This window comes from Cnephaeus nilssonii (genome assembly GCF_951640355.1).
Source record: "Cnephaeus nilssonii genome assembly, chromosome: 10".
Lineage (NCBI taxonomy): Eukaryota > Metazoa > Chordata > Mammalia > Chiroptera > Vespertilionidae > Cnephaeus > Cnephaeus nilssonii.
The window spans coordinates 78,247,976-78,273,454 of record NC_137081.1 but is presented as its reverse complement, the minus strand read 5'-3'; the positions used below and the strand labels follow the sequence as shown (position 1 = coordinate 78,273,454).

General features: G+C 41.5%; 1 protein-coding gene across 5 annotated transcripts in view; it reads right to left on the bottom strand.

The window, feature by feature from the left end:
• NCKAP5 (NCK associated protein 5) overlaps nucleotides 1–25,479 on the bottom strand; it is a 965,452-nt gene that overhangs the window by 514,822 nt on the left and 425,151 nt on the right. For all 5 annotated transcript variants that reach the window (XM_079782414.1, XM_079782415.1, XM_079782418.1 and 2 more), the window contains one exon: nucleotides 347–410. In XM_079782414.1, the coding sequence (XP_079638540.1) occupies nucleotides 347–410 (64 nt within the window). The remainder of the gene's footprint in view (nucleotides 1–346; nucleotides 411–25,479) is intronic.

The window sequence follows — 25,479 nt, the reverse complement described above, 5'->3', positions numbered from 1 at the left end:
GACCTTAGGAAGGGGGTGCAGGATCAGGGTGGAGACCTTAGGAAGGGGGTGCAGGATCAGGGTGCAGGCCTTTGAAAGGGGATACAGGATCAGGGTGGAGGCCTTTGGAAGGGGGTACAGGATCAGGGTGGAGGCCTTTGGAAGGGGGTGCAGGATCAGGGTGCAGGCCTTTGGAAGGGGGGTGCAGGATCAGGGTGGAGACCTTTGGAGGGGGTGCAGGATCAGGGTGGAGGCCTTTGGAAGGGGGTGCAGGATCAGGGTGCAGGCCTTTGGAAGGGGGGTGCAGGATCAGGGTGGAGACCTTTGGAGGGGGGTGCAGGATCAGGGCAGACCAGCCAGGACTTACCATGGCCCCCTCACTTCTCCTTTCGGCAACTTCTCGCTGCAGTCGGGCCACAGCCAGCTTCTCCCTGGAGAGACAGAAGGGCAGGGTTACTTGGCCATTCTTCTGGGGTGAGAGGTGCATTGGCATGGCTCAGAACATTCTTTTGAGGCCTCAGAGGAACTCCTTCCTTGGTTTAGCTCACTTCCTCCACTACACTTTCTATAAATATTTAAAGTGAATGGTCATTAGTGCATTGTTTTCATTGAGTGTCATGAAAGAGATTTTTTTTTTTTTTGCCTGGGATTCAAAAATAGCCAAAGAAATGTTGAATAAAACTTTAAGTTCATTAACTTATAACATTTGTAAATAAATTTTCTGTGTCCTTTCTGTACCAACTTTGCTCATATATATTTTTAATTATCTTTATATCTTTGTTGCTTTATATTGATACTGAATTTTAAAAAACAAACAAAACATAACTGTATCATTCTTGAAATAATAAGAGAAAATCATTTGCAGCCTTGCTACGTATTAGGCACCCTGTGGAAACTTTTACCTGATCTTATATGAGCCTGATAATAGTAGGTTTTATTATCCCCACTTTATAGATGTGGAAACAGGGGCTCAGCGCAGCTAAGTAACAAGCCAAGCCCCCGCTGGCATGTAGTATATTAGGATCAAAATTAGGTTTTCCTTACTTCAAAGGCTAATAAAATGTTTACATATCACTTTTCAGGAGCCAGGAAAAATTCTGCATATAGTATTTCAGGATCTAGGACATATGTAGAATGAAAAATCAGGTTATTTATATTAGTATTCTTTATTTTACAATGGGGTTCTTTTAGTATCTTTCATAATTGTAATTCTGATTTCACTTCCAAAAAAGCTAATATCCCAAGGGATTTTAAAAATACTTTAAAAAGATAGATATCTGCATTTTGGACAGCTTTTCAGTTATTCTTTAAAAGGTTGATAAATGAAAAAAAGGGTGAGTGAGATCTTCCAGTAATCCTCAGATTTTAGTTTTCACAAGGGGGTGCAGGATAAGGGTAGAAACCTTTGGAAGGGGGTGCAGAATCAGGATAGAGACCTTTGGAAAAGGGGTGCTGAAATGTTCCTACTTGTCACTTAAATGTGTCTACTTCTATCAAGATGTTAAATTACTAGTATTTGAATGATGTTACATCCCTCAGCTTTCCCTCTACCCGGGATTAGCTACCTGCAATGAGGAAGCAACTCAATTCTCAGATAGTGAGAGGGTTTCTCCCCTCCTAACTGGGCCTTTGAAATGCCTATGACTGCCGGAAAGGCATGTGCTGGGTTCCGGCCAAGATGGCAGTGCGGGTAAATGTGGTCCTCAAGTCCTCCCACAACCACATCAAAATTACAACTAAACTACAGAACAACCATCATTCAGAACCTTCTGAAATCTAGCTGAACAGAAGTCTTACAACTAAGGATATAAAGAAGACACATCGAGATTGGAAAGAGGGGTAGAGAGGTGGAACAGCTGGTCCCACACCCATGTGTAAAAAATCCAGAGGGATATCCCAACTGCAGAGGTCCCTCTTGAGGGTCGAGGGGACCCAGCCCCACATCAATCCCCAGCATTCCAGAGCCAGGAAGAGAAGGTCCAATAACTTGTGACTGTAAAAACCAGTGGGGATTGTGGCTGAGTGAGACAGAGGCTGCCGGAGTCCCAGCGAGTTCCTCTTAAAGAGCCCATTTAATGACTTATTTGTATTCACTCACTCTGAAGCACTGAGGCAGCAGCTTGAAAGGCATTAGGAACAGCAGGGAGGAACTGAATTACCTGGCATCAGGATGAGAGCTGGGTAATGGCAGCTTTCTTCCAGACATAAGTGCTGGCAGAGGCTATTGTTCCTTTGCTGAGCCCTCCCGCAACAGAGTGGGTGGGCACCATTTCTGAGTCTCCATCAACCAGGCTACCACTGGTGATTACCCAAGACCCTGCGTCACCCACCTTACAGGTCCACCCAAGCTGTTACCAGTGGCTTTTTCATGCCAATGGCCTGTCTTGGCTCATGTTTCAGACTTTCCTAAAATTTCTCAAAGAAGCAGCATTTGGCCTCAAGATTCTTTGTACCTCTTGCTAAGTGACCCTAGGCCTGGGACTAGCAGCAGCCAGCTTTGGTTCTTAGCTTGGCCTCTCCTAGACACCTCCAAGACCAGCACAAGTTGCAGCCATCTGCAGATCACTTTAGAGCTCAGGCCAGGTGGTACCAGGTAGGACACAGGTAATGGATGACCACAGCCTGCACCTCCTGGGAGGCCCTGGAGCCACCTCCACAAGTGACACACTTAAGGGGCAAACAGAGGAGGAACCAAAGCCCCAATGAGGTAAGTTCTGTTCCTTGGAATGAGCCTGGCACAGCTGATCCTTGACAGTGGTTTCAGCCAGTTTTTACAGCCGATTGTCTGGGGGTAAATCCCTCCCATTGATGAGCCAATGGCAGTCAAAGCTTAACTATAACAGAGGGTGTATACAGATTACTTTGAGTGCCCAGCTATAGGAAGCGGTTATAGAGTTAAGCCTCAGACTGACCTGTGGCAGGATCACAAACACTTTCTTTTGGAGGGCAGACCCCTCCCAGCATAATTAAGCCTGATCCTGTAACTAATCCCTAGATCTTTCCTGGGTAGCTAGTGGGCTGTGGGAGGGGCAGCAAGTGCTGCCAAAACAAGTGAAACTTACAAGAACATTGTTAATTGCCCTGTTTGTCCCTGATTATAAATAAAGCCTCAGCTTTGCAGTCTGGATCTGTTCTGTGGCCTCAGCCAGGCACAGAAAGATCCACCCATCCCCAGCTTTCAAATCTATCTCTCCTCTCTTTATTTCTAATATTTCTCAATCCCTGGCCGCCTCCACTTAGAACCGGTTTGTTCATCTCTCTTTCCGCGCGGGATGCAGAAAAGGGAGATCCCCGCCAGCCATGTTTGGCCCCCGCCGCATCAGGCCCCCACACCCAGCTCCAGTGATGGGGAGACTATGCCACTGGACCCTATAGGACACCTACTACATAAGAACACTCTTACCCAGGAGACATAGCAGCTTTGCTTAATACATAGAAACAAAAACAGGGAGGTTGCCAAAATGAGGAGACAAAGAAACATGTCCCAAATGAAAAAACAGAACAAAACTCTAGAAAAATAACTAAACAAAATGGGAACAAAAAATCTACTAGATGTAGAGTTCAAAACACTAGTTCAAAATACTTACTAGTAGATGAAATTAATGAGAACTTCAACAAAGAGACAGGAAACATAAAAATGGAATTAGAAAATATATAAAAAAGTCAGAAAAGAAGAATACATTAACTGAAATGAAGGCTACATTACAGGATATCAATAGTGGAATAGATGAAGCAGAAGGTCATGTCAGAGATTTGGAATATAAGGAAGCAGAAAACACTAATCAGAACAGAAAAAAAAAAAGAATCCAAAATAATGAATATAGTTTAAGAAGCATTTGGGACAACTTCAAGCATACCAACATTTGCATTATGGGGATGGCAGAAGGAGAAGAGAGAGAACAAGGAAATGATAACCTTTGTGAAAAAATAATGACAGAAAACTTCCCCAACCTGGTGAAGGAAATATACATACAAGTCCAGAAAGCACAGCGAGTCCAAAACAAGAGGAACCCAAAGAGGTCCACACAAAGATACATCATAATTAAAATGTCAAAGATTAAAGACAAAGAGAGGATCTTAAAAGCAGGAAGAGAAAAGCCATTAGTTACCTACAAGGGAGCTCCTATAAGACTGTCAGCTGATTTCTCAGCAGAAACTTTTCAGGCCAGAAGAGATTGGTATGAAATATTCAAAGTGATGAAAACCAAGGACCTGCAACCAAGATTACTTCACCCAGCAAAGATATCATTTAGAATCAAAGGTCAGATAAAAACTTTCCACCAATCAGATAGATTATATGCACCTATGTTCATAGCAGTGCAATTTACAATAGCTAAGATTTACAAACATCCCAATTGCCCATCAGTAGATGAGTGGATAAAAAAGCTGTGATACATTTATAACATGGAATACTATATAGCAGTAAAAAAAGATATCTTACCCTTTGAGACAACATGGATGAACCTGAAGAGTATTATACTAAGCGAAACAAGCCAGTCAGAGAAAGAAAAGTATCACATGATGCCAATCACATGTGGAATCTAATGAACAAAATAAACTGATGAACAAAATAGATCCAGACATAGAAGCATGAAACAGACTATCCAATCTCACAGGGAAGGTGGAGGTTGGTGGGTGGATGGGAAAAGATCAACCAAAGAACCTGTATGCATATATGCATACCCCATGGATACAGACAATAGTGTGGTGAAGGCCTGGGGTAGAGGGAGGGGGCAGGCTAGAAGTGGTCAATGGGGAAATAAAGGGAATATCTGTAATACTTTCAATAATTAAAAAGAAAAAAAAAGGCAGAGACTCTAACAGACATTTGTACACCAATGTTCATAGTTGTATTATTCACAATTGTCCAAAGCTGGAAACAACCCAATGCACATGGTAAATAAACAAAGTGTATTAGAAATAAAAATAAAAAAAGAGTTTCCTAGACAAGAAAAAGCTACAGGAGTCCATTGGCATCAAACCAGTATCACATGAAATGGGTCTTCTTTAAGATTCGAGGGGAGTTGGGTGAAAAAGGTAAAAGGATTAGAAGTATAAATTAGAAGTTATAGAGTACTCATGGGGTTGTAAAGTACAGCATAGGGAATATAGTCGATAATATTGTAATAGGTATGTGTCAGATATGTACAGATTTATTGTGGTGATACCTTTGTAAGTTATATAATGTCTAATCACTGGGTTGTACACCTGAAACTAATATAATGTTGTATATCAACTACAATTGAAAATTAAAAAAATATTGAAGTTCAAAAAAAAAAAGAGAAGGCATATGCTCTAGTTTGATTGAAGTTTAATAGCTTTTTAGTAGGAATAGTTCTGTTTGAATCAACATAGATTAGAAGAGGAAAACAAGTCCCAGGAGACTGTTGAGGGAGACAATTTTGGAAGCCCAGGGCAGGAGTCCCATGAGAGGGGGCAGCACAGCAGACAGGAAGAAGCCCTAAGAAGATGGAGTCATCACCTCTTCCTTTGATAAGGAAAGCAGAGAGACTACTTGTGTTCTCTGACCCAAGTCCTAATGCATAGAGCAAGGAATTAAAAGGAAAATATGACTGACTTCTCGTTTTGTTTGTCTGTTTGTTTTGTTTTTGTTTTAATCCTCACCCGAGGATATTTTTCCATTGATTTTTAGAGAGAGTGGAAGAGGGAGGGAAAGACAGAGAGAAATTTTGATGTGAGAGAAACACATCAATTGGTTGCCTCCTGCACGCGCCCTGACCAGGGCCCAGGCTGGGGAGGAGCCTGCAACTGAGGTACTTACCTTGACTGGAATTGAACCCAGGACCCTTTGGTCCATAGGCCGACGCTCTATCCACTGAGAAAACCAGCTAGGGCTGATTTCTTGTTTAATGTGAAAATTAAACACACAGTAAATACTCGTAAGGGTAAAAAAAAAAAAAGGAAAGTAATATATCCTCTATACTATGACCCAGAAATTCTACTCTGATGTTTAAACCCAACAGAAATGCACATAGCAGACATGTGCTAGAATATTCATAGAAGCACAGTTGTAGCCGTCTTAAACGGAAAATGCACATCCCTTCAACAATGGAACTTGGACATAGTCATACACTGGAACACCATAAAGTACGCAGAAGGAATAATTTATACTTAATCATGATATACGCAATACCACAAACTACTGTTGAGTGAAAGAAGTAAATGGAAAACAGTATAGACTTTATGGTTCATGCATGTAAAATTCAAAGACAGGCAAAACTCTTTCCCAGGTCGATATGGCAAGAGGAAGAAATAAAAGACACAAATATAAAAAAGAAAGAGGTAAAGCCACCTCTATTCACAGATGACATAATTATATATAAATCCTACAGAACTTACAAAACAACTATCCAACTAATAAGTGAATTTAGCAAAGTCACATAATACAAGCCAATATACAGAAATCAGTTGTGTTTTTATATACTAACATCAACTAATTTAAAAATTAAAATTTTAAAGTTTATTTATAATGGTATCACAAACAAAATACTTAAGAAATAAATTTAACTTTTGTTACACAGCTACACTGAAAACTAGAAAACACTGCTTAGAACAATTAAAGGAATACACACACACACACACACACACACACACCCCGCATTCATGGGTTAGAAGGCTTAATATTGTGTCAAATTTTGTATCAAGCTAATCTATAAATTCTTTCTCACTGGGAAGTATACCTCCACCCAAAAAAATAAAGAGGAAGCCATGAGTAGTAGGTAACAAACAGCTCCGTAGTAATCCAGCTATAATGCTGGACAAACAGCTACATAGGAATCTAGAGAACAAACAGTCTCCAGTGGATGACTCCCAGAAAAAACAAAGCTGTTAAAAAATAAATTAACCTATGTGTGTTTGTAAATACTGAGAGAACTTTTAGACTTTTAGTGGAAAAAGTCTTTTAAGGACCTGGGATTAGAATATGAAAATCTAAGCCGATGGCAACTAATAACCCTTGGAAAGAGTGAAGTTATTCCAGAAACGCAATACTAGAATTTTATCAGAATCAGCTGTGAATACTACTTACTCAAATTTTATTGTTATAATTAATTAATTTAACTAGTTAAGTTATAACAATGAAAACATTTGGAAGAAGGGGAAGTGTGAGCACTAAATCCTTATCTTCATACTAGAAAGGCAATTTAAAATGCCAAAAAGTGATAAAATCTAGAAATAAAACACAGATATATATTTTGTAGATATAAGGATGAAAAATACAGAAGATAGAGCTAAAACATGGAAAGTGGTTTGCAGGGCAAAGATCTGGAGGTAGGGAGAGAGGGGTGGTGTACAACTTGTAAATATTATGTACATTTATTACTTTGATTAAAAACTTTTCAAAAATGTGTATTTTTAAACTGGTTGGATTACTTCCTTTTATTTTTACTAAAATCTTTATAATACAGAGAGAGAGAGAGAGAGAGAGAGAGAGAGAGAGAGAGAGAGAGAGAGAGGAGAGATGGAGATTTTATTTTTACTAAAAACATTATAATACATAGAGAGAGACAGAGCTAGAGCTAGAGATGGAGATGAGAGATGGGGATGAGAGATGGGGATGAGAGATGGGGATGGGGATGAGGGTGGGTTGAGGATGGGGGTGAGGATGGGGATGGGATGGGGGTGGGGGTGGGATGGGGATGAGGGTGGGTTGAGGATGGGGGTGAGGATGGGGATGGCCATGAGAGAGGAAGAGAGAGCGACTTCATCAGATTATTTACAAACTGAAAACTCAGCACCAACTGATTCACTGCCATGGTCCTGAACAAAGGACCCACCGAAAAGCTTTGTAGATGGAAGAAAAATAAGGACTAACAATAAGCATCGAGGAGCCTTCACATAAATATTTTAAAGTACATACTGTAAGCAGTTAACATTGTACAGTGATATGTTAAATTTAAGATTTTTAGCTTTTGTACGTTTTTCATTAAAATATTACATATAAAGATTAAGAAATCACAAGCGCACATCTTGATGAATAACCATGACGTGAACTTGCCCTAGTTGCCACCACCTAAGTAAACCACTAGCACATTACTGGAGCCCAGAAGCTCCTATGATGCCAGGATGACACTAAGGTTAGTATAACAACACCTGACCTCATCTGCCCTGGATTCCTCTGTATAGTGAGTACAGACCCATTTAACTCTAGTCTAAACTATTTTCTCCTCAATTGTTTATTCAGTGATATGCTTGCCTCCTAATAAGCCAATAAACTCCTCCTCAACCACAATAGTAGCAGCTAAAAAACAAAAAAAGCTCATTAATGTACTTTTGTGCATGGTCAGTTGTGGTGTAGTTAATACCTCATAGCTGCTTTCCTGGATGCTGAGATCATATTTCGTTCATCTCTGCAACACCTACTAAGGGCCATTGTGTAGGAACAAAATAAACGTTTGTGATTTTCTGAATGAGGAATCAGTCACCCAATCAAGTACCAATTGCCTAGTATAATAATGCTACCATTTTGCATTTACATGATGTACAATATGCATGGTATATGGTATACAACACATACACTTACATACACAAGGATACCCACAGGGTACGTTCTAGTTCTGGTGGCCCCAAAAGCTTGTTTACATACATTTAAAATTATGAAAAGTACAGACTCCACAGGTGATCAGGTAAATAGTAAGCTTCAACAATGTGAATTTCTGTGTAAGAATGTTGAATAGGGGGCTAATAGAATAGTAATAGTCAAATATTTGAGGCAGGACACCCTATACACCCTGAAAAATTACTGAGGTCCCAAAGAGCTTAAGTTTATGTGGTTTGTATCTATTGACATTTGCCACATGTAGATGAAAACAGATAGTTTTAAAAATATTTAATAATTCATTAAAAATAAAAATAATAAACTTATATTCACACAAGTAAAACATTTTAATGAAAAAATAAGCCTATATTCCAAAACAAAAATAAATGTAATGAAAAGAATGGAACTGCTTTAAAATTTTGCAAATATTCTTGAAGACTGGCCTAAAAGAAGACAGTGGGATTCTCAAACCTGCTTCTGCATTCAACCTACTGTGATGGCACCCTGTGGAGTCTGCAGGAAATTCCACTGAATTCCCATGTAAGAACGTGAGTGGGAAATGCAAATAACACCTTATTGTGGTTACAAAAGTAATTCTGAAGTCGCAGGTTCCTTGAAAAGCTCTCGGAAGTACCCAGGACCCCAGGACCACACTCTGAGAACTCTGCCCAGAAGATACAGAACTAGAAATGGAGGAATGTTCTGAAAATTTTCCTGGCATCATCATTCATCATTTCTGATGGCTGAATTTCCAGAGAAAGATTATACACACACACACACACACACATACACACATGTGTGTGTATATATATGTGTGTGTGTGTGTGTGTGTGTGTGTCTGTATCCTATATAATAAAAGGCTAATATGCAAATTGGCCGAATGGCAGAACGACCAGTTGCTATGACACACTGACCACCAGGGGGCAGATGCCTCTCCCGCCTCTGTGGCAGTGCTAAGGATGTCCGCCTGCTGTCAGTCGGACATCCCCTGAGGGCTCCCAGACTGTGAGAGGGCACAAGCCAGGCTGAGGGACTTCTCCCCCACAAGTGCATGAATTTCGTGTAAAAGGCCTCTAACATACATATATATACACATACATGTGCTATACACACACATATATGTATATATATACATACATGTGCTATATACACATATACACATATATGCTAATGGCATGATAACTTTTTACAAGAGCAGTTTAGCATAAAGAAGACTTTCTAGAAACACCGAGAATCTAATCTTAACACGAACTTCCTTCAACAAGATGAGTCCTAATGCAGTTTAAAGGTTAGAAACATTGCTATTTTATCTTTAAAAGAGATTGCCTTTGTAACACTATTTGGCAATTATCACACGGTGCAGGTGCTTGTCAAATCTCATTCAATTCAAGAAAACTGCAATGGTTTTAGCCATTACATAGTTTTTAAGTGGAAAAATATGAATAAATCAGAAAATTTTGTGATCAGCCCACACATTATATTTCTGGCATTCAATAAAGAAAGTGTGAATAAGCCAACATAAAAGGGTCATCTCTAAAGTGGCTGCATGTCAGCCATTTGATTTGGAGGAACAGAGAGTAAAATGTGAAGAAACTAGAAACATCAACTGTAGCTACGAGCTGACCTACCACTGCGTGAACAGAGATGTGCCCAATTTCAAACAGCCATGTGGAAGTGTGTGATGTAAACACGGAGAATCTCCGAGTAGTCTGGATCACAGGAAAGGCAATCCCTAATCCTAGCTCTGCAAACTAGTCCTCCTCAATTACAAGATGGGAAATTGCCGAAGGCTGGCTATGTGATGCAAAGTAGTTAGGTGGTCAAGGAGCACAATTCCTAAAAACAGCAAATACAAGCAAGTGTCTCTTTAATTGTTTTAAATCATTTATTCAGGAAATGTAATGCATATTTCAAAGACCACCTAAGGGTTCCAAGTAACAGCCCAGGGTTGGGGGCAAGGGCTGTGCCAACTAAATCCCACTACAGCAAGGGCGTCCCAATTTTGAGCTACTTCATGTGATAGGCTTCTAAAATAGTTCCCTTGAAAAGAGGGTTTCAAGACTAAGCAACAACAAAAAAATTCTTTTTTTGAGGTGCAATTTTTGAAATCCTTGAGATTCCATGTGTGTATATTTTATGTTAGTAGGACTTTTTGTCAGTGGAATTGTATTTTTATTTGGTATGAAAGAAGAGTTATCACTATCTATTAAAATTGAGGAAGTGATGGAGTTGTTGATACAATTCTCAGGATTTCTAGGTATTAACATTTCTGGGCTCAAATAATCAAGTTAAAGTATTAAAAATAAATGGATCTGTCTATTTTTTTTTTTTACAGTAATCTCATTTGCCTGTGGTTTACCAGTTCCTTAGCAAACTATATCTTCAAACCCCCATGGTTCCAATATATGTGTGAAACCAACTGGGACCAGCATCTTTTTCATGCAAATTCAGGGTTCTTAAAAACAGCTTTGTGTGAAATATAAAGAATCCTTGACTGGCATGCTACCCAAGGAAAATTAAACACACTCACACTCCTGCTCCTGTTTGAAGGCCTGAGCTCATCTGCTAGAAACTGACAACTGTGCCTTTGCCATGCATCACTGTTTTGTTTTGATTTGTAGCAGAGCCAGTAGCTCATTATGAAGGGGATACTGACTTCATGACTGCAAAACAAATGCCCAGGGATATTTCACTGAGAGCTGTGGACGCTTATCGCAGAATAGGAATAAAAGAAGGATAAAAACAATACACACACAGCGAAACAAGAGAGACAGTACTTACTTCTCTGTCCGTTAAAATCAGAGTTTTCTCTCCAAGAAAAATGAAACAGAGCTATTTTTTTCTTATTTAATTTTATGCCCAAATGGCGAATTAGTCCCAAGTTTCTAAAGTCCTACAATATAAAGACCCAGACACTCTCAACTAAAGATGATAATAAATAACAACAAAATGATTGATGAGAACCCTGGATCTTCAGGATATCGCTGATGCTTCTGCAAGTTAAGCCTATGGTAAGGCTGTCCTCAGTGATGCCAAGGGGACGTTGGCATTTGTAAAACCCAGAAAAGACCCAAAACGTCTGCACGTTTAGAAAAACGTTCCCCAAGAGGAAGCAGCCTGCGAAGGGGGGATACATTGGGTGTGGGATGTGTGGAGACCTCCACGGAAGGGCATGCGGAACCATCTGTTGCATGAGTGTGGAAGGCAGGCCGCCTGGAGACAAACCAGTGTTCTGTTGCCACCAAGGAAGCCAGCATGCGCCCTGAATGGGGGAGAATAGAGCCACTGCGCGGCCCTGCTCCCCACCAGGCAGATGGTCCCCCTGAGGATGCCCTGGAGCAAGAGCAGCACCAGCACCCGGTGAGCGTGGAGAATTACCCCTACGCTTCCTCAGCCCCACTGCCCAAACTACTCCACACCAATGGTATTGGAAAGGTGCGGCTCTAACGGCACATCAAGCAAGTGGCCGTTATAACAAATACTCCGTGAGACCTGATGACACAGCCAGCTCATCTGTGCGATTTCTACTTCACTTTTCTAAAAAATAAAGTATAGCATGCTCATATATATATATATTTTTTTAAATGCCCTGGGCCTCGTATAAACCCAGTCAGAGTCCTTTATTGTAATAAAGACATGTGGTATTAAAGAATCCTATAATAACATCCCAAATTGTGACTTCTGTTAGTTCTGGTTGCTAGGTTAAACTCCTATATTCTAAAGTATTTAAAACTCTATTTTAATTATTTATAATATTCTGCTAACTGTGACTATAACATCCAATGATGATGAAAACTTTAATTCACTCAGCAAATACTTAGTGTGAACTTACTCTAGGTCTGGCCCGGTTCTAGGCAGTGGGATATAGAGATGAATAAAATGTTTTCAAACTCTAAGAGCTCAGGGTCTCGTAGACAGAGAGCACACCCAAGCAAGCCACATGCCAAGATGCAGCCAGCGCAACAACACAGTGCAAAGCCGCACTGAAAGCTGCGTACAAAAATAAATATCATGTAATAATTTCATCACAAAAATAAAACTTAACCTTTTTTCAATGGGAAGGTGCATTCTGCTGTTTCTAAGAAAGTTATTTTTAAAACTAGAGGCCTGGTGCACGAAATTCGTGCACGGAGGGGGGTTGTCCCTCAGCCCAGCTTGTACCCTCTCCAATCTGGGACCCCTCAAGGGATGTTCGACTGCCCATTTAGGGATCGGGCCTAAACGGGCAGTCGGACATCCCTCTCACAATCCAGGACTGCTGGCTCCCAACTGCTTGCCTGCCTGCCTTCCTGATTGCCCCTAACCACTTCTGCCTGCCAGCCTGATCACCCCCTAACCACTCTGCTGCCAGCCTGTTTGCCCCCAACTTCTCTCCTCTGCCGGCCTGGTTACCCCTAACTGCCCTCTCCTGCAGGGTTGATCACCTCCAACTGCCCTCCCTTGAAGGCCTGGTCCTTCTCAACTGCCCTCCCTTGCAGGCCGGGTGCCTCCCAACTGCCCTCTCCTGCTGGCCATCTTGTGGTGGCCATCTTGTGTCCACATGGGGGCAGGATCTTTGACCACATGGGGGCAGCTATATTGTGTGTTGCAGTGATGATCAATCTGCATAGTACTCTTTTATTAGATAGGATAGAGGCCTGGTACAGGGGTGGGGACCAGCTGGTTTGCCCTGAAGGGTGTCCCTGATCAGGGTGGTGTTCACTTGGGGCGTGGGGCGGCCTGAGTGAGGGGCCTGTGGTGGTTTGCAGGCGGGCCACGCCCCCTGGCAACCCAAGCGGAGGCCCTGGTATCTGGAATTTATTTTCCTTCTACAATTGAAACTTTGTAGCCTGGAGTGGAGCCAAGCCTGGGGCTCCCTCCGAGGCTGGTAGCCATTTGTGTTGGGGTTATAATTGAAACTTTGTTGCCTTAAGCGGGTGGGCCCAGCCAGGGTGTGTGGAAAGCTTTGCTTCCCCTGTTGCCGCCAGCAACCCTAGCCTGCTCTCTCAAGCTCCATTCTGCCGCCATTTGTTTGAATTTGTTTACCTTCTATAATTGAAACTTTGTAGCTTGAGTGGAGGCTTAGGCCTGCAACGGCTGGCAGAAAGCTTGGCTTCCTCTGTTACCTAGGAAACCTTGCTCTCTGTGGCTGTAGTCATCTTGGTTTGGGTTAATTTGCATACTCGCTCTGATTGGATGGTGGGCGTGGCTTGTGGGCGTGACTTGTGTGTGTCGGAGGTATGGTCAATTTGCATATTTGTCTATTATTATATAGGATGTCATGCTTTTTAGCAAAAGGTCATACAGGAAATAGGGCTATCTCCACAAATATTTTAATTGTAAAAAATATCTGTTGCAAAGGACTTACATGCATGCACATGAGCATAACCAATGGACACAGACACTAGGGGGGTGAGGGCACGAGCGGAGGGGAGGGGGGTAATCGGGGGGATATGTAATACCTTAATCAATAAAATAAATAAATAAATAAATACCTTCATTTAAAAATATATCTGTTGTATGTTTTGCTTGTGTTCTCTCAGTCTTTTGAGTGTGACAGGATGGGCTTCAGTCCCACTGTAGCTCCTGCACCTTTGGCTCATGATTTTATTCAGGCCCCTTCCTTTGGAGATACCCTACAGACTCCTTCAGCCTTGGCCATTGCAAGGCATCATGTCACAGCTTGAAAATATAGCAATGGTTACTATTTATTGAAGAGTTACTATGTCAAGCACTGTTCTAAATACTTTACAGGAAATATTTAAACCTCAAACGATCCTATGAGGAGGATACATATTGTAATCAACTCCACGACACTCAGACACAAATGATTCTGTAACTTTTTGCATTCAGAAGCTCTTTACACTCTAAAAAAATCATTGAGGACTCCAACACACTTTTGTTTATGTGGGTGATATCCACTGATGTTTACTATATTTGGCATTAAAATGGAGAGTTTAAAATATACCTTATTATATGTGAAGTAAAAATAATCCCATTACAGTTTAATATAAACTATATGTAATTATGAAATATGTGTAAGATAGATTTCAAAAGTAAAATTAGCACACACAAAAAAAGTGGCAGTTTTATACTTTTGCAAATGCCTGCAATGTCTGGCTAACAAAAACAACATCTGGATTCTCATATCTGCTTCTGTATTTAGTACATTGCAATGTCCCATGTTGAGTAGCCTCTGGCCAACCTTGTATGCCCAGGAGAGAATGAGAGCCAAAAAAGCAAGTAATATCTTAGTATTCTTATAAAAATAGTTTTGACCTGTAGATCTCTGACAATTTCACAGATCTCCTGGTTCAGAGTGTAATCACTGTTGAGTGCAGTTTCCCCTACCTTCTGTGGGGAAACTGAGGCTCAGGTAGGCTGGAAAACCTGTCTATCATGCCAGGGCTCTTAAGTTTAGATACAACGATACATTTTTTTCCAATTTGTAAAACAGTAATATATATATGTGTGTATATATATATATGCGTGTGTGTGTGTGTGTGTGTGTGTGTGTGTGTGTATATATATATATATATATAGAGAGAGAGAGAGAGAGAGAGAGAGAGAGAGAGAGAGAGAGAATATGCAAATTAGGCTGGGATGCCGTAACAGGTCACGACCAGACAGGAGGAGGTTGCGTGTGCAGGTGAGGCCCGGAGTGGAGATGGAGACAGAACAGGCACCTGGCTTGGGCCGGCCCCCCGGAGCCGGAGCAGACACAGACACGGATGTTGTCCGGCCCGCAGCCTCCGCGGCCGAGCACAGGCCCGGAGAGGCGACGGTGGCCCGCCTCCCACGGAAGCAGCGTGGGTCCCTCCCGGCTCCCACGGAAGCGGCGTGGCTCCCTCCAGTTCCCGTGGGCGCCAGCGGCTTGTTTCCGCCTCCCGTGGAAGCAGTGCGGCTCCCGTGGAAGCAGTGCGGCTCCCAGCGGCACGCTGCGGTTCCCGCCGGCTCCCATGGAAGTGGCGGGTGGCCTACTGCGCACAATATCACACGATGTTTTAAATTTTAAGCTACTAGTAAGTATATATTTAGTTAAAATCTCATTTGTTAGAACTTGTGCCTCTGCATATACCATCACCTGTTACCATTGCCTCTACTCTTAGGAAAGAAATCACAAATAATGCAAGAAATGACTATGTCTCCGAGGATAAAACACATTCTTGACCACTTGAATGCCAATCAATAGGAAAACCACTGATATAACGGTTCACAGTGAATTCCCAGTACCAGAGCCTGCATTTCTGACAGAGCAGGAGAAAAACACTAATGAGACTCCCACTATAAACCTCTGATCCAGCAGGGGCTTTGTTTCAATTAACACCCCTCCATATTTCTTCCCTACAAAGATCTCACCAAACACCCACGAGGAAATTAGATAGATGATTACTCTCATTTATTCTTTGGGGCAGAGAGTCACACTCTAAAATCTTGGGGGAAAGTTTCAATAAATCATTAGCCTTCCCCATTTCTGAGCGGGCCCAAGAATAAGCGTGTGGAGACCTGGTGTGCATGTGAGGAGAGCAGGTCTGCTCCCCCGGAGGCTGAGCACCATTCTTTGCGCACAGAGGCGGCCTGGGGAGGCGCCCACCACAGAGGCAGGACAATGCCCAGTGCCAGGTGTGCCTGTGAAGGGGGCAGATGGGGAGTCCGGTGGCAGCAGGCCTTGAGTAATGGTTAAACTAATTAGCCTTCCCAAAGCAGATTATTTAATTACTCACCCACTCAGATATTCAGGACGAGAGGGTATTTTAGCAAAACTTTTAGAGCTACAACCCAGATGAAAGAAACTTCTTCACACACACTTTTTCTAATACATAATGTCAGTGTTGGCCCCCAAACTTTCAGACACCCTAAACTGCCATTTTATTACATACTTGAGGGAATCTCTTCACATCCACAATGCATACAAGTCAGTAAGTTGAAATCGGTGACCTTTACATGACTTTGTGTGGCAATAACTAGGAGGTAACAGGACTCAAAAGGACCACCACGCACTCCCCACTGAGTTTTGGAGAGAGGGGGAGTTGCATAACGTTGTGCTGTGTTGATTAACAAGCTCTCTCCTCGCTCACACGCACAAAAAGACTGGAGATTTTTTTTTTAAAAGAATTTGATGTTGGAATACAGAGGTCATCAGTAAAAACCAATGCATACCCTCATTTTAGTTGCCTGCTTTTCTGAAGGTCTTTTATCCACATGTTTGTGCTTATTGAGCTTTCTGCAGCTTTCTAATATTGTTTCTAATTTTCTACATTTCTAGAGTATTTTCTACAAGTTCTCTAAATTTTATGCCATGTAAATATGCTCAAAATTGTTCTATACTGAACACATTCTTTCAGTCTCAAAATTGGAGTCTCACTTGCACCCATATTTTCATTTAGTGATTTATTTATTCATCAGTACAATCACTTGTGCCATCCTCTATATCGTGATTGCCTATTTCTCTCCACTACTGAGCTATCAGACCTAGAGGGCTGGGACTTTATAGTCTCTGTGTGTCCAGGGCACAAACACATCCTCAATGAATGAAAGATCATGCTTCAGAGCAAAGACATTCTCATTGACTTGAGGCAAGATCACAGGCTGCCTTCACATATACTCAGCATCAGAGGTCTGCCCCATGGCCCAGAGCTTAACAAATGAGCCAATAAAACCACACAAGCTACCTGCAATCCCTACTCCTACTGTCACGCATGTAGCATTCTGAACATTTCAGATGTACATGTTAGTAAATAAATGAACCAGTGAAGAAATGAACTTGTCATTCTTGGTTTCTTCCTTTTTTATTTCTGCTTGGAACTTAGATTTCACTACATGCTTTCATCACAACGTTTCTGATAAATGCAGGCTCTACTGATTTACTTAACACCATATAGAATAAAAGCAACCCATTTTCTCCTTCTTCTCTCTTTGTCTGGGGCACAATGAAATCCATAAACTCTCGTACCTAGTATGTTTCTGAAGTACATATCAGAGCAAAAAACTCCTCAGACTTTAGTATATAAATTTCTATTCTTAACTCTTGCAATAACTTTTTCCTGAGTGTAAAGTCAGCTCAAAGACTTCAAAAAAGATTCCCTTGAGATACACTTCTGATGAATCATTGAAGAACCACTTAATTTCTTAAACTTAATTTTCACTTCTGAAAAAAACACACAGATTGCTGAATGGCTCTTTATGTTCCCATGTTTTCTAAGAAATGTTTTTACATGCACTGCCCCCATACTTATGCCCTTTACATTAAAATTTCTCTAAAAAGACTCATATAGTTCTATCTTATTTCTGGCAATTAAGAAAAATTTGGAAAACAACATAATTTTATGAACAATATATTATTTTCTTCCATCAATTCTGACAACATTCAAAAGTAATGGACTATATGTAATTCACATGAAAGGGGCTTCTTAAGAAAACACATGGTAACCATCTTCTGAGGAGGGTTACATACCTGTGGGTGTTGGTGACAATAGCCCTTATGTGACAATTAATTTAGTTTCCATGGCTTTCAGTTATCAATGACCCTGAAATCTCATTCTGCCTCTATTTTCATGAAGGCCCCAAGACAGTTTCTGTGAGTTGATTTAAGCCATCTGTCTCGGCTCAGGAAAATAAGCTTGTGAGTTCCTAAAGGAAGAAGTCGGAGAGGTAATCAAGGAAGCACAGTCGATGCTATAAAAGCTCCTTCCTTCATTTGTGGAATCAGCCACACACACACCAGGTAAATTCTGCTCAGTAAACTGGTGGCTTTTCGGATAGATTGGCAACGCTATGAATTCATTCCGCAGATATACTGCCACAATGTTGGAGGCACTTTGACAGGTTCTCTGGAAAATAAAATGACGACTAAGGCTAACCCCTCTAGTCACAGAGCACTCTATCTCAGAAAACAAATAACGTGTCTATGCTCAGTGTAAGGGGTGGGACTGTGTGCCGCTGATATTCATGTTCAAGTCCTAACCCCAGAATCTCAGAATGTTGATCTTATTTAGATTTAGGATCTTTACAGAGATTATGAGTTAAAATGGGGTCATCCATTAGGACTGGGGACCTTAGAAAAAGGGGGCAATGAGGATAGATACACAAAGGGAGACACCATGTGAAGAGGAAGGCAGAGGTGAAGGTGATGCTTCTTCTATAAGCCAAGGGCACTGAAGACTGGCAGCGAAGCACCAGCAGCTGGGACAGAGGCATGGAACAGACACACCCTCACCGCCCTCAGCGGGAAGCAACCTGCCAACACCCTGATCTTAGGCCTCCAGCCTCCAGAGCTGGGAGGCAGTGCATCACTGCTGAAGCCACCCAGTTTGTGGTACTTTGTTAATGCAACCTTAGCAAATACATTCAGATATATTAATATTTTAAAATAAAGTCTATCAGCTATATATGTTTGAATATAATCCATCTCTATATAAAAATATACACACAAAGGGAAAATATAATGGGTTCCCTAAGCAGAGTGTAATATATTTTCAGCCGGAGTTGTTTACTTCTCAAGGAAGCCTTTATAGAAGAAATTGCAGTCACATTTCACACAAGGTAAGAACCATAAAAAGTCAGAAGCCAAACACTGGAATTTATGCCTATAGAACTATAAACTATTGCCATGCTTTTTTTTTTTAATCTAAGGAACTCACATCTTTTGCATGCCATTTCTCAAGAGAGTCAAGAAGACTATCTGAATGATTCAATGGCACACTCCTATCTAACCTCCACAGGTACCATTATCTTAGCGAGAAAAAGACATTGTTAATACATTCATATTCATCTTTGTATTCTTCTTACGAAGTCTACTGTGATGTTAAGTGTAAGATACGGCGCCGCCTTGATGCTCTAGTACAAGAATATTCATTTCAAATGCACTTCCTGTGGCCGCCACCCTCCTCACAGGGACATGCATGGTCACTTGCACATGAGAAGGAGTTAGGTGACTGTGGTCCCAGAACTCGTCTGTCTACAGACAGGACCCATCATCAGGCCCTCTTTAACTCGGGTCTCTACCCAAGTGAACTATTATCAAGCCTTATAAGCACTATACATTTTCTGATTTTGTTGTTGTTGTTAATCCTCGCCCAAAGATATTTTTCCCATTGATTTTTGGAGAGAGTGTAAGGTACAGAGGGGGAGAGAGTGGAAGGTACAGAGGGGGAGAGAGAGAAGAAGGAGAATGGGGGGGGGGTGGAGAGAGAAAGAGAGAGAGAGAGAGAGAGAGAGAGAGAGAGAGAGAGAGAGATCAATTGGTTGCCTTTTGCACATACCCCAACTGAGGCCTGGGACTGAACCTGCAACCCAGGTATAGGCCCTTGACTGGGAATCAAACCCCAGACTCTATGGTGCTGGGCCGGCCAATGCTCTGACCACTGAGAAACACTGGCCAGGGCTAAATGGCTAAATGTTCTGCTTTTTATAAACCATTCATCTTAATAACTTTCCCTATAGCATTTGGTAAGAGTAATTTTTGATGCTTTGATCATGTGTCAATTCACTCTGATGAGTCCATTACCTATCAGAACCAAGCTCGCCTATTTTTCTTTCAGAATTATTTTCACTGTTGAGCTTTGTGACTTTTCTAATCTTTCCATATGAATTGTAGGCATTTAGTTTCTCCGGGTTACAAGTAACAGAAACAAACTCTAGGTAAAATAAGAAAGGTGGGGAATTTTATTAAACTTTTTTTGATATTTCAGAAGCAATGGAACTACTAGGTTTTAGGAAGGACAGGAACCAAGGCACCTTCCAGGCTACTGTAGCAAGAATTTAGAAATCTTTTCACTAGGTGTTCTCATGATACCCTCTCTGGCTCAGGTCTGGGGCCTCCTGGTGTTCATTCCCCATCAGTTTCACAGTTTCAATCCCATGGCATAAGATTCTGATTGGCAGAGCTTAGCTAGAGCACATACTCTGGATTGCTCAGATTTGGCCTGGGGGTCAGGGTCAGGTAGCACAGACTCAGATGATCTCCTCCTTGCTGTGGGCTAGGGGCTATCCTCAGAGAAGTAAACAGTTGTTAGAGTCTACCATGTGGGTTGAGCATTTGCATTTCATATATCTTGCCCTTTCTTTGGAAAATACTTTCTGTTTATTTTCCAATTAATCTTTACTTGGGCCTGATATACAACCAGATCTTATTTTTTTTAACCCAATAATTTTTGCATTTATCTTTATTGGACTAACTCCATTTGAGATTTCTTGTCAAAACACTTGGCTAGAATTGAGCCAATATCTTGCTTTCTTCATATTTTCTTGACCCCTCCACGATCATTGTGACTTAAAATTTTATATTGAGCACATTCCTCATTTCTTCCTTCTAGAATACATAACTAGCCTGCAGTCAATATATTGCTTTCTGTATATTGTCTTATTGTTTCCACTGTCAGCGTGACTTAATTTATATTGGACATACTCCTAGAAATCATATCAACTGTGAAACTTTGTGTACATGCTCACACAATATGTATGATATTGTACCAGAGTCCACTCTCAGGAGACACAAACAAATCAGGAACTATATTCCCCCTCCACTCCCTGTCAGTCAAACCATTTACCAGCAAGACTGCTCAAAACACCAACAAAAAGGTTTCAAAAGACACGAGCATTTGTAAAGGAATGCCAATTCATAAAATCTAGAGAATAAAAGAAACTCATACTTCCCTATATTCGTTGTAAACAATCTAACTGTGGCAAAATATATATAATATTCAATTCGTTTCTGAGCTGACCAACAACTAAAAAGCAACAAAAGAAGTCAATGATATAGAATTTTAGTGGGAAAAGAAAAGGCAATGATAAGAAAGCAGAGCCTAATGTCTATGAGATGAGACATGAATAAAAACTAACCTGTGAAATCATTTGTTACACCAGGTAAGACCCTCATAGGAAGGAAAAATATTCTCAGGTTATGACCATTTAGAATAGTCTCAACAGAGGTAAAACTGTTTTAGAAAACAGGAAAGCAAACGGTATGCAAACCACAGCAGCTGTTTTTAAGACTAATAACAGCTCAACAACCTGGAGGAAAAATTAATTCTGTCAAAATAGGTCACTGTAAACTTTCTGTTTATATGTAAATAAACCTAAGCATTTATAATTATCAGCTGTTTTATTGACACAGTGAGAGAGGAAAAAACAAACAAAAAAACAAAGGAAGCTTTGGTATCTTAGACAAGAGAAGGGAAAGGCAAGCAGTGAGTGGTTCAGAGACAATAAAAAAGCCACTTTCTGAAAGATGGCAGACAGCCGCCATCCCTGCTGGCTGGTGATGGTGGAAGTGGGGAGCAGTAGCCTTTGAACAAATTTTAGTTACTTTTAAGATAGAGGAGAATATATTAATAACAAAACTAAATATTCATATAGTGATTATATGCCAAGTACTTTACAGAATCCAAATCATGAGGTAGGCACTATTATTATTATCCCCATTTTACAGATAATTAAAATAAGGCACGGAGAGATTTTTTTTCTCCCACAAGGTCTTGGAGCTAATAAGCTAAAAAAAAAAAAAAAAAAAAAAGGACTAAGGAGCTAATAAGCTCCAAAGTCCCAATTCTTACCCTTAATGCTAGTAGTATCTTATCCATGTGATTCTAGCTGGAGTTGTAATTTTTACATAGCATGCAGTTGTTCAGAAATATGGGCGCTAAAAGTTCGATATGAATTTATTAAGAAGCTCTCAAAACCCACTTAAATTCCCCTTGGGAGTCACATAGCTGAAAAGACAGAATAGAGTGATGGTTAACAAAATAGACTCGGGAGCCAGACTATATGGGTTCAAATCCTAGCTCTTGCAGTTACCACCTCACCAGCCTAGGGAAGGTCCTTACTCTCTGTTACAGTGTGTAATTGTTTACAGATATGCACTGCCCCTCTGTGTGTGTGTGTGTGTGGGGGGGGGGTTGGGGTTACTTCCCCACTCCACTGATTCCTGGCTTGGCATAGAACTTGCTTTGGCTAATGAAATGTGTAACTTCTAGGTAGAAACTTGAAAAGTGAGGACAAGGTTTGCCACTTCCTCTTCTTGGAGCAGAGCAGCAGACCAGGAAGGAATATACCATTGTTGTTATAACTCACCAGGACTCAGGGGCTGCTTGTTAAAGGCATAACGGCCTTTGTGAATCAGTATCCTATCTGCTTCTAAGGTTGTTGCAGGAATTAAATGAGTTATTTTTTTTAAGGCATGTAGAATGGTGGCTGGCACATAATAAGCTCTATAGTAGTGTTTAATTCTTAGTTATTTTTATCTATAAACTAGAAGCCCGGTGCACGAAATTCGTGCACGGAGGGGGGTTGTCCCTCAGCCCAGCCTGTACCCTCTCCAATCTGGGACTCCTGGAGGGATGTCCGACTGCCCGTTTAGGCCCGATCCTGGTGGGATCAAGCCTAAACGGGCAGTCGGACATCCCTCTCACAATCCAGGACTGCTGGCTCCCAACTGCTTGCCTGCCTGCCTTCCTGATTGCCCCTAACCGCTTCTGCCTGCCAGCCTGATCACCCCCTAACCACGCTGCTGCCAGCCTGTTTGCCCCCAACTTCCCTCCTCTGCCGGCCTGGTCACCCCTAACTGCCCTCTCCTGCAGGGTTGATCACCTCCAACTGCCCTCCCTTGCAAGCCTAGTCCCTCTCAACTGCCCCCTCCTGCAGGCCGGGTGCCTCTCAACTGCCCTCCCCTGCTGGCCATCTTGTAGTGGCCATCTTGTGTCCACATGGGGGCAGCCAACTTTGACCACATGGGGGCAGACATATTGTATGTTGGAGTGATGGTCAATCTGCATATTATTCTTTTATTAGATAGGATAGAGGCCTGGTGCATGGGTGGGGGCCAGCTGGTTTGCCCTGAAGGGTGTCCCGGATCAGGGTGGGGTTCCCTTGGGGCATGGGGTGGCCTGAGCGAGGGGCCTGTGGTGGTTTGCAAGCCGGCTACGCGCCCTGGCAACCCAAGCGGAGGCCCTGGTATCTGAAATTTATTTTCCTTCTACAATTGAAACTTTGTAGCCTGGAGCGGAGCCACGCTTCCTGCTCCCTCCGGGGCGGCAGCCATTTCTGTTGCAGTTAATTCACCTTCTACAATTGAAATTTTGTAGCCTTAAGCAGGTGAGCCCAGCCAGGGTGTGCAGAAAGCTTTGCTTCCCCTGTTGCCGCCGGCAACCCTGGCTTGCTCTCTCAAGCTCAGTTCTGCCCCCATTTCTGTTTGAATTTGTTTACCTTCTATAATTGAAACTTTGTAGCTTGAGTGGAGGCTTAGGCCTGCTACAGCTATCAGAAAGCTTGGCTTGCTCTGTTACCTGGGAAACCTTGCTCTCTGTGGCTGTAGCCATCTTGTCTGGGGTTAATTTGCATACTTGCCCTGATTGGCTGGTGGGTGTGGCTTGGCTGGTGGGCGTGGCTTATGTAGCAGAGTGATGGCTAATTTGCATATTACCATTTTATTAGAGAGGATGGCAGAAGATCAGTATTAGTGAGCCAGATACCCACCTGAAAAAAAATGCAAATAGAGAAAAGCCTGCTAGAGAATAGATTCCAAATACTAATCAAGCCAAATGCTTTTCCTGGTTCTTAAATCCTTTCCCTCAGTTCTAATGTGAAACTGATTGCCCTTGGGCATTCTACAAACGTTGCCTCTTCCCTGCTCCCCATCAACCAGTAATTTCATCTATTTGTTGACAATTCAGGGTTTAACATTGCTGACCAGAGGCTTCAGACAGTTTCCGTCACAACATTTACTCAGTCATTAGCCAGGATGGCATCTACTCCTCCGCCACTTCTCTCAGCTATCTTTTTGGAAACAGAGCTGAACACCAGCTTTCCCATCTGAGGAACACAAGTTTAGTGAGATAGTAATAGCTGCTGTCTCTTTGTTTCTGAGGGTGAAGAATTAGATAACTTTGGCAAGTTTCTTTGTTCCATGAGTTTTGAGCAGTTTTAATTTGCTCATATGAAAAATGTGATGGGAAAGCTCTTGCTAATGAATGTTCTACACAACTTGCTCTCAGGGGGTACCGCTGATGACCACTCCAGATGCTGTAATAAGCAGATGTTGGGACCTCTTATGTACAAAAAAAGGTCCATGGGCTCCCTCTAACCCATCTCAGAAATCACAAGTTACTAAAGTGGGGGCCAAAAGTGAACTTTGACAACACCACCCCCATTTTAGAGATGAGGAAATGGAGGGTGAAAGAGGTTGACTATCTCAACGACAAAAATAACTCAGTCGAGGAGCAAAAACCAATAGAACAGAGTCATTATCCTGGGGAGCCAAACCAGCGCCATTTTCAGGGCTGATTGTCTTTAAAAGAAAAACACGTGGACACATGAGCAAATTTTGGATAGGCTGAAGAAAATGTTAAAAAAGCAACCATCAATTCATCCACTCCATGTTACTGAACATCTTTCTGGGTTTGAATATGACCTATTCACAAAAGCCAAAGAGAAGGAAACAACATCAGAGCCCCATTTTTCTATATTCATATGTGAAGCAGCTGGTAGGAATAACTCAGAATTAGGCCTCAGCTAAAATAAGACATAAAACAGAAACAAAGTTACTCATTATATCAAAAAGCATTATTTGCCAGTTACATACAATGTGAATAACTCTCCAGCTATTTTCTCTTGAATAATGATGAGAATGGCTATCATATCCAACAAAAAACTGAAATAAGTAACATATATGATTAATTTTAAGAAAATAAAATAATACTAAAGGTAGCTATAATGCTTTTTACTGTTGTTAATGGCAAATACAACCAAAGTTGTTTGCAGCACTTACTGCTTTCATGTTTTCTAGATTGGCTTCCCTAAAAGAAATGTACTGGAGATTAATAAATTTCACACAAAAACAAACAAAATGTGTGAATTGCTAAGGGGTTTATTCCCTTTCCTTTTATTCCAGCTATTTTCCCAAGCCCAGAAGAAAGACATTCCTTAAAGCTTTGTGTGGCTTTTAGCAAAATCATCTCCCCTATAACTAA